The sequence below is a fragment of the Streptopelia decaocto genome (genome assembly GCF_964273445.1).
Source record: "Streptopelia decaocto genome assembly, chromosome: 5".
Classification (NCBI taxonomy): Eukaryota; Metazoa; Chordata; class Aves; order Columbiformes; family Columbidae; genus Streptopelia; species Streptopelia decaocto.
The window spans coordinates 40,140,912-40,157,713 of record NC_138659.1 but is presented as its reverse complement, the minus strand read 5'-3'; the positions used below and the strand labels follow the sequence as shown (position 1 = coordinate 40,157,713).

Here is a 16,802-nt window from a genome sequence, read left to right as displayed (position 1 = left end):
TACCACAGTATTGATACTGATGCATAGTTGAAGTAGTCTTACTCTAAGCACAGGAAAGTGTTACAGAAGTCACTCTTGTGTCATTTATTCTCATATTTAGAGAGTCAAAAGGCCAAAGCTTTTTCTTATTACTTGGGAAAAAATGGAAACTGGACGTTGTAGAGAAGCAGGCACAGCTACCAAAAGCAGGTCCCAGTTCACCAAGATGCCTCACTTGGGCCCTGGGCAGTTTTGATGACTGATGGCTACACGGTCAAGCTTTCAGCAGAGCTGCTGAGCAAATGAATTATTTAATTAGAAAATATGCCCCAAAAGGGATTATTCAATGTTTGCTGAAGGAGAATGCAACTCAGAGTGAGTACTGTGATCTTAAAGATAACACAGAAGCCTGCCCAAAGGGAATAAGACTGCATTGAACAAGATATCAAGAAAACCACTGAAACTAAAATCAGCGATGAACTTCTAGAGGACACCAACAGGCTTGTTTCTGGTGGAGATGGTTTTTTAGTACGTCTGAACAGGGAAAGCTGTTACGGTTGAAGTTATGGTTGTCAGCTGGAAGCTACCTTCAGCAGTGACTTAAACCATTTCACTTTGTGAGCATTAATGTAGCAAGTTGCCGTATCTCTGACAGTAATTTCTTCAACCAGTCTAATGAATTTGTTTTGAGACTGTTTAGTCATGTCTCTGCTCTGGTATACCCTGCAGTGCGAGGGCTACTTCAGAATAGCTGTGGTGGGGAGCAGTTATTCCTGGCACTGCCTTCACCTTAAATTTGCAGGTAATGGAACTATCTGTGCAAGAAATGTCTCGACAATGAGATTAAGAGTTGGCTTGTTAGAGGTCACTGCAATTTATGCTTTAAAACAACAGCTTTTCTTAAAATGCGTATTACAGTTATATAGCAAAACAGTTTTGATTTTGCTCTAAGAATATGACCACAGCTACATACTGTTCTTCCACCCTCATTTTCAGGTGGTCCCACTCCTTCTCGCCCATTTCCTTTTATCTTCCCACTCAGGAGATTACTCCCAGCTCCAGTTGCACTGGTTCCAGTGTAGCATGACTATCCCACAGAAGGGTTCTGTGAAATAAAGCATTTCATCTCCATACTGTCACCCCATTAAGTTCAGGGCTCAGATCTAGAGCACAGCCCACTGAATGGCTGCAACTGGTAGGACAGTAACTTTCAGAAGGGAGGAGGTGTGAACCTCTTAAATCGAATATGCTGACAGTGGTATAGGAATGTGAAACAGCCTAATGAATAACAAATAGCAGCCTTCAGGCAATAACATCAGTGGGATGATGGATGAGGTCAGTGATGTTCATACTTAATGAACATACATATTTTAAATATTTTCAACAAGTAAATCACTTGTGAAATTTTCACAAGTAAATCACTTTACTGCTTACTGTAGTAGGAACTTTCGTATCTTCAGGTAAAATAACACTAAGTATTGGTTTTCTATTGATCTCAGGCAGAGTTATTCCAAGTGTCATTCTCTAAAGGCATTTGATACTTGGGTGCAGAATCTTTGTAGAGCCTCATGCTTGTCTCCACCTACAGAGCAGCTGCAGGTGTCAAAGTTGCTGTAAATAGTCCTGGGACCAGTATTGTGCATCTGTAGGAGGGCTCGGTCACAATGTGAGAAATCATTAGTCCTTCCTGTCAGTTGTGAGGGAGCTGGAGCTGTCACAGCCTCTGTGGATCACATGCTTAACTGCTGAAAGCCACACCAGCACTAAGGGCATCTGCAGGGTGCACATGCCAGCAACTGCTCTGGTAAACACGGACTGCAGCTCAGTAGTCCTGCAAGGAACGCTGTATAATCTAGTGGTGAAGGCAGAAGAATAAATGTCACCTAGTCAGTCTATGATTTATAACTTTATTTACTGCAGCTGATGCTGTTTCATGACAACAGCCCCCATAAAGAAGAACTCAGGAAAAGTTTCAAGGCAGGCTATCTGTAGTGTTTCTGTGAGGGCAGCTAGGCTGCAATTGGAATGCAAACCACCAAACTATTAATAGTTAAGTCTAGTTAACTATAACAGGTTAATATTAAAATAGTAAACTATGAGCAAACAGATGAGATCACTCCACTCTCCATTACAGAAGTTTACAGAGATCTGAGCTGCACTGAGCATCATCTATGCTGCTCAGAAGGTGTAGGGGCCGGATCAGGAGTTCACAGTGCTACAGCCAGTGGCAGGGGTCTGCAGGCTGACAGGCAGAGAGCAGTGAGAAACAGGTGATGCTGAGAGCAGAGGAGTTCAAGGACAGTTAGTAACTCTATAAAACCTTTGCTTAGTATAGCTCCAGATGTAGAGCAGTCTGCGCAGGGTAGCAGAGACCTCTTATTAGAAAGGGCAACGCTTCGGGTCTGAGCCAGGCTTTAACAAATGGCTCCTGTTTCAGGTGAGCGCTGCTGACAAGGCTGTTCTGTCAAGGCACAGAGCCCAGCAGGCCCACGGTGGTTTGTACCTCTGCCAACTGGGCCCCACAATATTCACGGGCTCAGCTTCTCCCTGACTTTGTGAGGAGCAGCATCTGACCTCTGTGAACATCCATCTCTCCACAAGCTTAAAAGCAGAGAGTAAAACACAGAAGTCAATATCATATAATCTCCCTAAAATTGGCAGAGGCCTGGAAATATAAACTGAAAGTAAAATAAAGAATATAAGCAAAAAATGATCACAGCTATCTAGAAATAGAATTGAAGGGAGAAGGTCATCAGTATGGCTAAGAAAAAGTCTGGGCAAACTACCAGATACAAGAAAGACAATTAAACAGATAAACAGCGGCTGCAGGAAGCCACACAAGTTCTTTGAACCATTTCCCTGTTGTTCATGGTGGGAGGAGGGTAAAAATTCTTCTGGGAACTCCCTTCAGGTAACCAAGGCACAGCCAGGGCACAGAGCAAGCTCTCTGAGGAAGAGGTGGTGCAGCAACTAGAGACACTTATTAGCGATCACACCTCAGAGCTTGATGTTGTTCTTCTGAGAAATGAGAATGAAGTGGAAACAAAGAAAGTTGCTGAACTAACGGGAGTGCTGCTTATCAGGACAAGGTGTGTGACCGAGACCTAGTAGGTGGGTATAGTCTGGCTCCTCACTTTATAAGGGGAATTTGCAGAATGCTGGTACCATTTCAGCTGAAAGGAAAAGTTTTAGATAAAAGTTACTAAAGGCAGGTTCATAGGATGTACAGAGGCAGCTAAACAAACAGAGAAAAAATTATGGAAGTGCTACTGCTGCTAATAACAATTCCTACAAATGAGGACACATAGGATGCCAAGTTACCTTGAGTAGTCTAGAAAGCAAGGAAAATACTAGGGAATTTATTGACACTGTGTTTCTGTTTTCCTCCTGGTAGTGACCAAAGTCTTCCAGAAAAAAACACTGCTTCCCTCTGCCCCCCATAGCACAGCTCGCCAAGGAGATACTTGTAGGAAAGGAAAATTTGTGGGTGATTTACTCATGCCACAGAGCAGGGGACTAATGAATGCTTTTGAATTGCCTTTGCTGGTACAACTACAAACATTAGCATTCATGAAAATACCACCCTTCTAAAAACAAATGCCAAGGCCTCAATGCTTGTGGCCTGCACTGCGGCGGGATGCACAATGACGGTGGCCTTGGAAGGTGCCTCATCGTGGTGACCCAGGCCAGCAGCTCCCGCTCTGCCGCAGTGTTCCTGCAGTGTTCCAGTGGCCCGGCAGGCCGCCACAGCTCGCCTTCCTCACACAAAGGGTGAGGGTCTGGGACCTGAGCTGCTGTCCTGCTGAGCTCCCTGCCTGCTGTCCAAGGGGAGCCTGCCGGAGTGCCAAGGGCTTGGGGTGGCTGCTACCCCAACACAACTACAGATTGGCATAATGAAATCAAAGAAGTTACAATGCTGTAAGCATGCTGAGAATAAAGGCCTAAAATTGTCCTTAATGAGTTTAGATTGGCTTCTTCCTGAGCGTTCTTCAAGCTTTTTATTACCCGGTCTCTCTGGGCAAGCTAATAGTCACAGAAACTGTACAGAGCCTTGAAATGGAATGGATTAGCTGACCTTAATAAACAAGGTACCTCTCTGTTTCTTAAATCAGATTGTTTAAGATAATATAGGTTAATAATAATTGATGTTCTTCGTCCAAATAATAAATGCTTTTTTTTACCTCATTCTTGCTATCAGGTCAGGTGCACAAACAGCCTCTTGCTGAGCTCTGCTGTGGTTTAGGGCAGGCAGACCTAGCCTGAATCCCAAGTGGCAAATGGCCATAGCTGACCGCTTGTGCCTAACTCTTCTTGACGCAAACCAGCTCGCTGTTAGAACACCAAGACTGTGAAACCAGTTAGCTACAACTATATCAAGTTAAAACAAGGACATGCAGAGAAACTTTGCATGTGTTATAAACAAGCTGAGCCTCGAAAGGCTCTTACTGCTGCAAACTCTTTCCTAGTTTCTGCTTAAAACATTTTTTCCTCAGGCAATGCATTATTTCCACCAAGCAATCATGCCCTTTTCATTTGCTAAGCACTGGTTCCCCCAACTCCCACCCCTCTGGTTTGTACAAAGCAAAAATTAACATGGTTTCATTGGCAGAGCAAGAACTGTTTATCCAGGTGTTTATTAACTGGGGGAGTCCTACATGCTCAGACTTGCTATTTTTCGTAATATGTGCTTCAGTCTGTAACCAAACTTCTCCCACCCAGAAACTCCTGATACCAGAGGTGCAAGCGGTGGCCTGATTACCCATAGTAAACTGATAGTATGCAGAGCACTTAGAATGAGCTATGTCTCAGTGCAGAGCTGGGACCTTTTACAATCAGCGGTACTATCTGTTTTTTCCAGTCGTATTACCAGACAAGAAACATTTCTTAACTCCTGACCTAAAACTTGCTCTTCCCACGCACACACTCCTTAGTCTGTAATCTGTAGATTATCAGTTAATCTCCTGCGCTCCCACTAGTTCCAGATCATAACGCTGCACTTTGGCGTACTTGCAGGATTGCAGCCAAAATTAAGTTTTATGGCCACAGTAGCTCTTTTAAGTTAGGAACCATTCCAGTAGCAACATCAAACTACCATTGTAAGATTATGATGAACTAGGAAGATGAATTGTTTCAGGGCTGATATTCACGTGGCTAAGTAAAAAAATAAGATAAACTGTCTGTAAGTTGTCTCCAGGTACCTCAAGAGGTGATGCTCAATGGCATTTCTACCCTATGGACACTAAGGACTATTTCCAGGAGACGTGGCAAAAAAACCCAAACTAACTGCCCATAAACTTAAGTTCAGCATTCAGGGCTCCAGATCCTCCTGTGTCCACAAAAAGGTTGAAATCTTTTAATAGAGATGAAAGACTGTAATTAGCTACCATGGGCTATCTCTGTGAAAAGCAGTGATTTTTTGACAGCGGCAAGACCAGAGCCCTTCCTATTATTTAAATGTGGCCTCTTTGCAATGTTTCCATCCTGCAGAGAAGTTGTGACTTTCAACCACTTCCTGGAAGAAGCAGCGGAAAAAGAAGTGCGGGGAAAAGCCAGGCTCCAGCACTTCATCGAGAACCTGCTGCAGCGCGTGGACCTGGCAGAAAGGCAGCTAGAATATTACCAAAATCAGCAGATGGTTTGCAACCACATCGACGTCAGCGAGCACGTGGTAAGCCAGCAAAGTCCTTCACATCATTGTCACCTGCCACCAAAGGGAAAGCGCTAGAGTTTGAATACGGGTGGGCTCACTGGGACAGGCTCATTGCTACTTCAGACACATGTGGATTTGTAAAATGTTTCTTCAGGCTTGTTTTATTTATGTTTTAAACTACCACTTCACATGGGTGAAAGGAGCAGAGAGTGTAAGGGCAGCAGTATGCAAAGATGGGAAAGGGAGAGCAGAGAATAAAGAAATATTTGCCAGATATTGAACTTTTTTCCCCAGCTTTGACAATTGTTGCTGTTACCTTTGCAAGAAACACTTTGCTTTTTGTCACTTAGTGACCTGGCAGTTTTTTGGAGGTCTGTAAAGATTTTCAGGAAAGTTGTGGATCCCTATAGAGGACATGCTGAGCCTGCTGGCAAGTCGAGTTGCTCTCTGTGGTTACCTATCATGGGACTTAGAAATGGTAAATGGATTCCCACAGGCTTGTCCCTCACAGATCAGAAACCAAAGCTATCTGAGCGCTATTTTTTAAAATACGTAATTTCTTTGAAAACTCTCATTATTAATACTTAAGCTCAGTATTTTCCCTGCAATGCATTATATTCATATGCCAATTTTTAGCCGCATGACTTCCAAAGAACACATCCGTTTAAATAAGTACCCTGTACGGCCTGTGCTAAGTATCTGCTCTTCCTGGGAGGCGAGAGGAAAGGTGTTGGTTTATGCCCAGCACTGAACAGGTGTGTAACGGTGGGAAACAAAGGTTCCAATAGACACTGGGAAGACAAAGAACTTCAGGCAAGACCTGAATAAATGTAGATGTGCTGAAATCTAGCACAGGACATCTCAGTGTCTGTGAGAACACTGAGGGGGACTGTAGAGATGGGCTTCAGTATTAAATGATCTCACCTGCTCTTGATGTGTTACCGGGATCCCTGGCTCAGAAGGCTCCCTTGGGGAAAGCACTAATTTTTGAGGCAGCTGCCTTGCTTTCTGAGTGACTTCAGCATTCCTCCAAAGTCATCCATCCGAGTATTGACCAGCCTGACCTTCAGGAGGTAATTACAGAAAAGCACACCAGGAGGTGGCTCCAGACTGTCCAAGACAGATGACAAGCAAAGTTAGGCTGGGCAAAAATCCATCTGCAAAGTGCAGACAATACCAGGGACAGAGGGAACATTTACAAGAACATAATCATTTTCAGATGCCAGATCCGACTTCCTTGGCTTAGTGACTTCATTAAATGATATTCAAAGGCTCACTGCTCGTATTACTGATGAGAGATGAGTACAAAGAACTGATTTAGTACTCAAACCGATTTAGGCTGAGCTGGCATGAAACACCTCCTTTCCTGACCCCCACTAAAAAGAAGGACTAGAAAGTGTTTCCACACAGTGAACCAAACTGTTGTAAAAAAATGAAGTCATGCAAAGTTGTGCTGGCACCAAGGCTACGTTGTCACTAGCTGGGCTCAGGATTTGCGGTGGGAAGAGAGGGAAACACTTGAGTTCTCACCCTCCACCCTTCAGTGCTGCTGGGGGCAGAGCCAAGGGCTCATCACAGGAGTTTCCAAGCCATTGGTGTGAAGGAAATGTATCACTGCAGAATTAAAAGCTTGAGAGATAGTTAATTTAATACGTCTTATTCAGGCACTGCCCGTTATTAATTATCTTGAACAGAATAATTACTTCTCATTGTGTCCATACTGTTTAATCTAATGTGGAAGATCTCTGCTCAGCCCACACTTCTTTAGCAATTTACTTTGATTACAGTTAGGATAAAAATAATGGGGAAAAATCCAACCACTAGCAACTCACATGTTACAAATTTTAAAAACAGAAGTAAAGACTTGGAGGAGTAATATTCTTTAAAAGGTTTTTTTCACTGTCTTGGATATTCTTATAGTTTTAATAGCAGGTGAGAATGGAAATATGATTTTGAAGACTGAATATATTTTATCCCTGTCCTTTAATTACTCGATAATGTAATAGTAATATTAATAACCTGTTTCTGTTTCCTTTGCAGTTTACAGACATTTCATTAAATAAGAAACCCAGATGCCTGTATGTATATATTTTTATTTTTCTCTTACTTAAATATACTAACTTGACATGCTTATATTTCTGCTTTTGCATTTCACCTTATTCAAAAGCCTGTATCAGGCTGGGTTTAAATCAGGTTCTGTACCTCAGTATGATCTATATTTATGTCATATAGTAAAGGAAAAACAGACTTGTGCTAAATCGAAGCTAAAATCAGATATTCTTTAAAGAAAAAAATCCGCTAAATGAATGACTCCTTCCTGCTGACTGTAACAGCCTCATGCAAAGCTACAGTAGTTGAATCTGTTCAGCAAACACAGGCCAAGTTTCAGCTGAAAATATCTTTAACATTCGTTAGGTAGGGGAGAGACAGTTGTCACTTCCTAACTGACAGCAACACTGTCGACTTAAAAATCACGTGTAAGCAAACAAGTGCCTCGACAAAGCACAGGCACTGCCAGCACCTCAGCTCACCCCAGCAGCTGTCCCGGGGCAGCAGAACTCATTGGGGCTGGCTTCCCGTGGCTTTGCGACTTGGTCATGAGTCCCAGCAGCTGGTTCGTGGCAGCAAGTCACAGCCAGGCAGTGCATCCTTCCTTGGGGTGGCCTTTCTCAGTGGGGACACAAATCTGGGTCTTTTTCCCATTGCTGTGAAACCTGGTACATCACCGCAGGCCTGGGACTTCCGCGTCCCTGCCAGATTTGATTGTTTGTCCAGTGGGTTCAAGAATTACTGGAAGACTGAGAGACACATGAATGGGTGGATGGGCTGGAAAATAAAGTAAAAATACAATGTATAGCCTAGTGGGCTGTGGCAGGAGCTGGAGATTTTTGCTCTTTGTCTTGGTTTTGGTTTTCATAAATTTTAGTCCTACCAGGCAACTGGCTAAGTATCCTTTTGCTGATAGGCAGTGTTTGCTTTAATAATTAGCATGGGGCTTTAGCTTTGTTTTTTCTACTTTTTATTTTTATAGCTTTTGTAGTTTGTTGGGGTTTTGTTTTGGTGCGGGGTTTTTTGTTTGTTTTTTTTTCCCTACTGATTTGAGATTCTGGAAAAAACTTGATTGTCCAACGTAGACTTTGAGTTGACTACATATACACTTTTCAGGCTTCTAGATGTCTTAATATGATTGGGTTCAAGGAAAATAGTATTAAAATATAGCCAGTGAATTCAATGACTCAGTGAGATGAGTCCTTCCACTGAAAAGTCTTTGGTCTAAATATAACGTAGTTTGGTAAAACCCATTAACTGCTGACAAATAGTGGGAGTTCAAAGGCATATATGAAATTGTTTAAAGGTTTCTGTTTAACTACTGATATTCTTCTCCTTTGAAAAGACACTGTCGAAACCAGAATTTAGTAGTAGCCTTTATTTGGTGCTAACCAGATTAATAATATCCCAACTTGTCTTATGAAGCAGAGAGGATAGAGAAGAGTATGCTGAGAGGTAGGGAAGTTTTGCTCTCCCTATTCTGTGGATGAATCCAGCATTTGCACTCAACACACCAGCTGTTTTTATGAGCTTTAACTCAGACAAATACATAAAATGAGGTTTTAATGATCTGTACCAGCTGAAAAAAATGGAAAGTGTTACCATCCATCCAGAAAATTCAGAATAATCTCAGAGGGTTTGGAGCCTCCAATGGTTTACATTGTTTGGGATCAATGGCTGGTCTTGCAACCCTTCTTGCTCCAAGGCTTGGTTCCCAGTTCCTTCTCTCCAGTTTCTCCTGGCTGTTTTCAATAAGTGCCCCACTGAGGGCACAGCAGAGCTTTGCTGATGCTCACCAGCCATTTCTCAAAGGCATGGCACTTCTGTGCCTAAATCGACTTTAAATGCCAGCTCCCATTGTGGAGAAACTAAGAATTAGGTCTCCTGAAATCATGAGACCTGTCTTGAAAAATAACTGATATTTGTGAAATGCAGAAAGGATTGCTCTCAAGTGCCTGTGGCAATGGGGTGCATTTAGTCGCATTAGCTTAGTCTTTCTCCATAATGAAGAAGATTAGGAATATGTTTGAGTAGAAGTTCAAACTCTCACAGTCACATGTATCGAGGAGGTGCTGCTTTCAATGAAAAAACAGTGCCCACATCTAGAGCTGGCATCACTGCATTTCATGTGCAGTGACCTGCCTCTTCATTTGTCTTACATGCCTTCTTACCCTGACTGTGAATTAGGGACAGGCGTCCACCTTCTGTACCATAAACTTGTTCAATTCTGGTGGTAACAGCATAACTCAGTGCAGCAGAGGAGCAACTGACAACGCCTCCAAGTAACACCTGCATGTTCTTTGGGAATAAGTGATGTAACTTTTTCACCATAACAACATCTGAGAAAAACAGAGCACTACATCTTTTAACAACAACAAAGTAATGCATGGTAACAGTGCCCAAGAAGCAGTCATACACTGGAACTGAACAAAGAATTCAGCTGCTGAACAAAGAACTCAGCTTACTTTGGCATTTAAGCTTTCATACCCTTCTGTATTCCCCTTTCCTCTTCTCCTGTTTCAGATCACAGCTTAACAGCAAAGCTAAAGTTTCCCTAGATGGGTGGCCAGCACAAAGGCAGGGCAGGGAGCTTCCTGAGCTACTGGCTGTTAGTAGCAGTGCTGAGATCCCACCAAGAAGTTGCTACAGTTCCTGCACTTGCTTTCTGCTCTTACTGGTGCTGTGTGGTCCTCCAAAGCCCATGGGATGTTCATTCTTTGCAGAAGGTTGCCATGAGCACATGCATCTTTCAGATCCCTGTAGGTCACCAAGTCATGAGAATGTAGAAAGGTCTCAGCACTCCAAAGTCAGCAGAATGAAATTGTAGATTAACATGCATGAGGAATCCACCAATAACATGTTAGGGATTCTTATAGTGAGGGATACTTTTGAGTATTGAGAAATGTAATTCATCTTGCAGCTCTGTTTTTAACTTTCAGCCTGGTCCTGTAAAACAAGGCTATTTCTGTCTTCAAAAATGTATGGGTTTGGGACATTTGGGGAACCTTCACTATGCAAGATTGAATAACAGTTATAAAAATCACTGTTATTAATTTCAGGAGCCGAGGAAGTCAACATGCTTCATATAACATCCCTGACACAAAGCCTCATTCCTTTCAAAAAGGAAGAATCTTGTTGAAAAAGGCAAAGGATGAAAAAACCAGCTTGCAGCCAGTGAAATGCTTCTATGAACCTGTTGATTGCCCAAGAGAAATATGGAGAGCACAAAAGAAAGGTGAACCAGTCTGCTCTGCCAGGAAAGTGAGCGCAAAGTCCAAGATGGGTAAAAAGGCCAAACCACTATAGAAACGGCTGGATATGTACAGTAAGACAGGAGCTTGGCTTCAACAGAAATAACATTGAATTAAATTAATCATCCTACTTTTTCCTATCCATCTGGCTATGCCAAAACATATCAGATATAATATATAGAAATATATACAGTATAGAAGGTTTATATTATTAAGTAATGCCATTCCCTCTTTGGGCGCTTTAAGAGAAGCGACGTTCAGTTTACATGGAGGTTCTTTTCTATTTATTTCTTTATTTATTTAAGCTTATTTGAAATGACTGCAGTTACCTTGCTGGGCAGTACTGTGGCTGTATGTTTAATTATTTTAGTGGCAGCATGTGGCCTGATAATTTATCTTCCATCTGTGCTGTTGCTGAACTCCAGAAGAATCCATTTAATCGGCACCTAAATACTCAATCTTTCAGCTTAGGTAGAAATAAGATCAATGATAACTGTTACCTGCACAGACATACTTGGATGCAAAAGATCTGCTTGAGTTACTCGAAGGCTGTTCACAGCAGTAGATTGCTACTCTGGATTTTCTGCCATAAGCCCAGTTGGGCACATTTCCAGATTTTATTATATACATTAAACTGCTCGATCCTGCCATGTCATCTGCTGAGACATCTTTGGCCTGCGCCGGTGTCTGAAGCGCAGCTTTCGAATTCCAGAAGCTTTCTGGTTTGTCCACAAGCACCAGCCTGTGGTGTCACTTGGCGAGGAGCCCAGTGGCTGTGACCGCAGCCCTGAGCAGCACGGACCGCGTGGAGCAGGAGGAGTTCAGCAGGATGTTGTCACCAGCCGTGGTGCAGCAAGGGAGAGGCCAAAGCGACGTGTTCCATCGCGTGGCACCACATCGGTGCCTCTGCGTGGTTTTAGACATTAGAGGCCTTGAACGGCTACAGTCACATCCAAAACCCTTCACATTTTTATCTCTGATATATCTTTATGGGGCTTAGAGATCCCTGAATTTCAAGTAAAAAGCCAAGAGCAAAGAAATTAGAGAAGACTGCAGGACTGGAATGTGCGTGTTTACACTGGTTTGTGCCAATTAAAAGGATCCTTATTTATCAGAGTTATTTAGCGAGATGATTTTTTTTTGTGTGCAATATTTTGGTAACATGAATCCTCATGCCATGTTTACAGATATGAACATCCTGGTGTTGTTCCTGATGAGATTTGTTTTCTCAAGAAAAAGGATAGGTGAGACAAGTCTGTGTAATTCATTTTTTAAATGCTCATAACAGATGTAAATGTTTTTTGTGGAAGGTGATTTTTACGGTATGTGTACAAAGATTTGTGAAAAATGTTTTTCATTTTTTATAACTATGACTGTAAGCAGAAATGAGTATTAACAGACAGTGTATCACTATGATTACTGCTGCAATAAGCCCCTGAGTTCCAATATTTTTAAAGCAGAGGATGACCGATCCATCAACTAGGATCAGCTAACTACAGATGTCATACATTTGTTAGTGTGCTCCCAGAAAGTAGCAGATAGAAGAGAGTATTGTTCCTCACTTTTATTTTAAATAGTGTATATGAAACAATCAGATATATGTTTAAATTTTATTGACACTGTTTCAGTAGAAAGTCACAGTGTAAAACCAATTCAGGTATTTAGATTGTACTGATGTTTTAATATTTGTTTAACCGCCTCATGAGGCCCCACTTGGCCTTACACTGGGCATCGTGTGTGGTGAACAGGAATTATTAATTGTGTTGCATGGGTCCGGGTCAGATCGTATGTTACGACAACTTCCTTAGGCAAGCCACAATACAGAAACATCCTTTGGTTTCTTCTATTGCTTCCCATATCCTTTTACAAACCCCAAAAAGTTACCCTTTTTGAAGATAATAAAAGTGAATTTTAGAAATATAATAAAGTAAAATATATTAATTTGTTCCTGTATCCACTTGACACTGAAAGAATATTTTTATTTTTAAATGCCTATCTACTCTGTTAATCACCAAAGTTAAATGCAACTACTAGCTCACAAATGAGAAGTTTATTTTATTATCACACCAAAATCTTGACTATAAGTTGTTCTTTTGGGGGAGGAAAAGCGAGTAAAAGAAGTTGCATGCTCCTTGACTTTTCAAATCCTAAATTACAGTTGCTTCCTGAACAAATGCCAGGTTAGTTAATTAGAAAGAAATTGGATTGTACTGTAACCCCAGATAAAAGTTTTTAGAATATAAACATTCTAATAATAAAGATATATTTCTCAGTTACTGTGTCATTTAATTCTGTGAAAACACAATGTGTCTTATAATACAAAAGCCTCCCCAACAACAGAGGAAAAAGAAACAGCAGCCCCTGCTTGGGCTTGTGTTTATTGCTCAGATAAAACACCGCGTCAGTGAAGTTGGACTGTGATCTTTCAAAGCATTACAAATTAACCTGAACGACAGCTACGGCATTTGCCCACAGAGCTTGCGCGTCACCTGCCCCTCTCCTACTCAGTGACGCTTGAAATAATTCCTGAGCTAACCCACATGGTCAGACAACCTGCCCAAAGCAGACGTGGAAGAGTGGAGGGAAGGGTCAGAAAAAGGAAATAAGGGCCCAGGGGCTCCTGGGGAATGCAGGGGAATGCTGGATCATCAAGTATCTCCCTAGTTACATTGGAAAGAGAGGTCTTCCCCTGAAGGAACCGGGTTCCTGTCCCGATGATAACCCACGGGAGAGATGCTGTAGAAGACTGGACACGGAGATGAGGTCCCTCTGACACCTGAGAGTCTGCATAATGTTTGTCAGGAAAAAAAGGCTCCTTCCCTATCATGGTTACACAATCTACTAGCTCATTTTTGAAATTAATGTCTGGTCATCAGCAGAACTTGATGCTGCAAGTGTGGATCATGCCTACACTTCATGTCCCATTAACAAAGGTGGAACACTTGAGAAGGATCTGTACGTGCGCAAGCCTGACCATCACTGCTGTTAGCTTGGGGGAGCTTTGGGAGGAGACAAAATGTCAGTTTTAAAACATTTTTTAAAAATCTGAAAGCGTTCTGACAAAGTCGACCACTCGTCAATGAATTTGAAGAAGTTACCACATTCTGCCCCTTGAGGTGCTTTGAAGACATCTAGGTGCATTGTATGCTCATAGCAAAGTGAAATTCAGTAGGACCTGGAGGTCTCATTCCCATATACATTTTTAAAATCTTACATTGCCTGTAACAAAAAACATTTCAGAGCAGTATGTATACCAGCTGGACCCTTCCAGGTAAGCTTTCTGCTTAAAACAAAATGTTCTGACATGTAACATTATAGGCCAGGAAAACAAGAGACTAATTGAAACAAGACCTTTAATTAGAGCTGTACATAGAAAAAACACAATCATTTCGAGATGCTCCTGCCAGTTGAATAGAGAGCATGTTTTTAAAGCACTTGATGGCATCTCACCCCCCCTCCTGCCCAGAGGAGATCTGAACACATTTGCTTTGTTTCCAGGAGAGTTACTGGAAATATTCAACGGGATATTCATATTCAAAGGGATGGCCACCAATTAGAGCAAACAATTAGGTCAAACAAATTGCCACTTCTATCATCCCTAATAATTCTTCCAATGTTCCAATGCCACCAGCTCTTTCAATCTACTTGAGCAAAATCCCGCTCTTCTCTCTTTATTCTGCGTCACCAGATGGTTGCCTCTATTTGTTCTTGCCTCAGACTAATGCTGATTGTTTCCATACATCCTGTCTGAAGTGGTTAGAGTGGACTATTTTAGTGCTCTCTGCAGTAGGCATGGACATTTTATTTATTATATATTTTTTTTAGAAAAAATAATCCCAGAAGCGATTTTATGACATGAAACATACAACGAGCTCTTAAAAATAGATCCTGTTGTGACATGAACAAAATGTCCTTTCCCATTTTGTTGCTAATGCCACCTTCTCTAGCCACGCTTTTTTTATGGTGGTCTCTTGAATTTTCATTTGTACATTTCTCCAAGGAGAGGGAGAAACAAGCAACATAGGTTAAATGCAGTCACTGGCTCGACGAGCCTTTCCCCCCTCTCTGTCTCTGTCCTAGCATTGCATACTGCAGGCAGGTAAAAGTTGGCTTGAATTTTTCATAAAATGGTGGAAAAAATAGATACAGCAGATTTGGGGTTCATGATAATGTTACCAAAGAGGAAGAGGCTCTTCTGAGCCAAGACACAGAAAGAGAAGGAGAAATCCTCCACTTGCTTGAGAAGTCACTTTCAAAGATCAAATGTGACAGCTCAGAGGGATTTATTGTGCACTGGTGCAAGATGAGGGGACACCAGGGTTACGTGTAAGGCGGCAGTGAAAGGGTGGGGGACATGTTGCTGCCTGTTGTTCCCAAGAGGCTTTAACATACAGCACGTCAGCATACATATGGCCTGACACATTCTGTCCTTAAATCACACTGTAGACACATGTTTTGAAGGCTAATTACTGTTTTCATAGAATCGTTTTGGCTGTAAGAGACCCTCAAGATTGAGTCAAACCATAACCTAACTCTGGCACTAAACCATGTCCCTAAGAACCTTGTTTACATGCCTTTTAAACACCTCCAGGGAGGGTGGCTTCTCTGGCAGCCTGTCCCACTGCTTCACAACCCTTTCAGTGAATAAATTTTTCCTAATATCCAATCTGAACTTTCCTTCTTTGGCTCCTAGCACGGCATCCCACGTGTTCCGCAGGCTCCTCGCCGCCCGGTGCCAGGCCTGCCTGTCGCTAGTCGTGCTTCTCATGTCTGTTTGCAAAGGGATGATGGACCAACAAGGAAAGGTCAGAGGTGTGTGTTTCTGAGAAGACATCTGCAGCCCATCGCCCCGCAGCCAGAGAATGAGGGCAGCCTTGGCCGAGCATCCTACGCTTCAGATGTATTTTCACAGGAATATTATACATATGTTAATTGCCCTCCACTGAAGTACAGCTTGGGCAGGCGTCGCAGACCTCTGCTCCTCAGGGGATTTCTGATTTCCCACCAGCCAGCACTGTTGGGGGCTTTTTTGTAAGAGAGGGAAGGTTGAGTGTTGGGTACTTGAACAACACACATACATGCAAACTACAGCTTTGGTGTGCACACTAAGAGAGGGTCAAGAAAATGCCCAAAAGAAGGTTTCGTTCTGATTTTACTCTTCACTAAGATTACACATCACTGTTGGATATAAACCCAAACCTGAACTTGTCAAAAGAAAACTACCATGCCAGTCAGTGAATTGGTTCCACTGAAAACCACTTTCAGCATCACAGAACATATTAATCTGAAGCATTTTTTCAGAAATTTCCCCCCCTTGCAAAAAATAGGCTCAGATTTTTTTTCATGTTTTCCTACAGGGAAGAGAAAACAGCCAGAAAAACTGAAATGCTTTATCATGGACCTGCATCATCCCAAATCCATGAGGCTTACGCTCAGAAGCTCGCCCACCACTGAGCCATTAATTATTTCTGTGTCAGACTGCTTGGCCTACCAACTGCGCCGAGGGTCAGAGCATAGAGGTGACCTCCCAAAAATGACATGGTTTAATTATCCCACCCTCTGAAGCTTTGAGCAAGCACCTGTTTAGGAGGAGCATGTGAAAGTCACCTGTTTTTCATGTCACCAGTGTTTGCCATGGTGCTCATGCCAAGCTGTGCCAGGGCCACCCCCGGGCAGCCCCTTCGTGGGGATCAGCCTGAGGTTCCAAGGGATGGATCAGGCATCACCCAAAGCCTGGTGAGGGCAGCCGAAGCAAACTGGATTTATAAGAACTGAACCCATTTCTGCATCAAGAGCCACGGCTCTCTGGTTCCTCGGCGTGCCTGCATGGCTGCACAGTTCCCAAGCCCGCCTGGGCTCCCCACCAGCCCTAC

At 42.6% G+C, this 16,802-nt stretch overlaps 1 protein-coding gene across 2 annotated transcripts in view; it reads left to right on the top strand.

Moving 5' to 3' along the window:
* Nucleotides 1-13,201, top strand: part of ZNF365 (zinc finger protein 365) — a 41,110-nt gene extending 27,909 nt beyond the window's left edge. For both annotated transcript variants that reach the window (XM_082053125.1, XM_082053124.1), the window contains exons 3-5: nt 5,467-5,647; nt 7,670-7,707; nt 10,738-13,201. In XM_082053125.1, the coding sequence (XP_081909251.1) occupies nt 5,467-5,647; nt 7,670-7,707; nt 10,738-10,984 (466 nt within the window). In that variant the 3' untranslated portion in view covers nt 10,985-13,201. The remainder of the gene's footprint in view (nt 1-5,466; nt 5,648-7,669; nt 7,708-10,737) is intronic.
* The last annotated feature ends 3,601 nt before the right edge of the window (nt 13,202-16,802 follow it).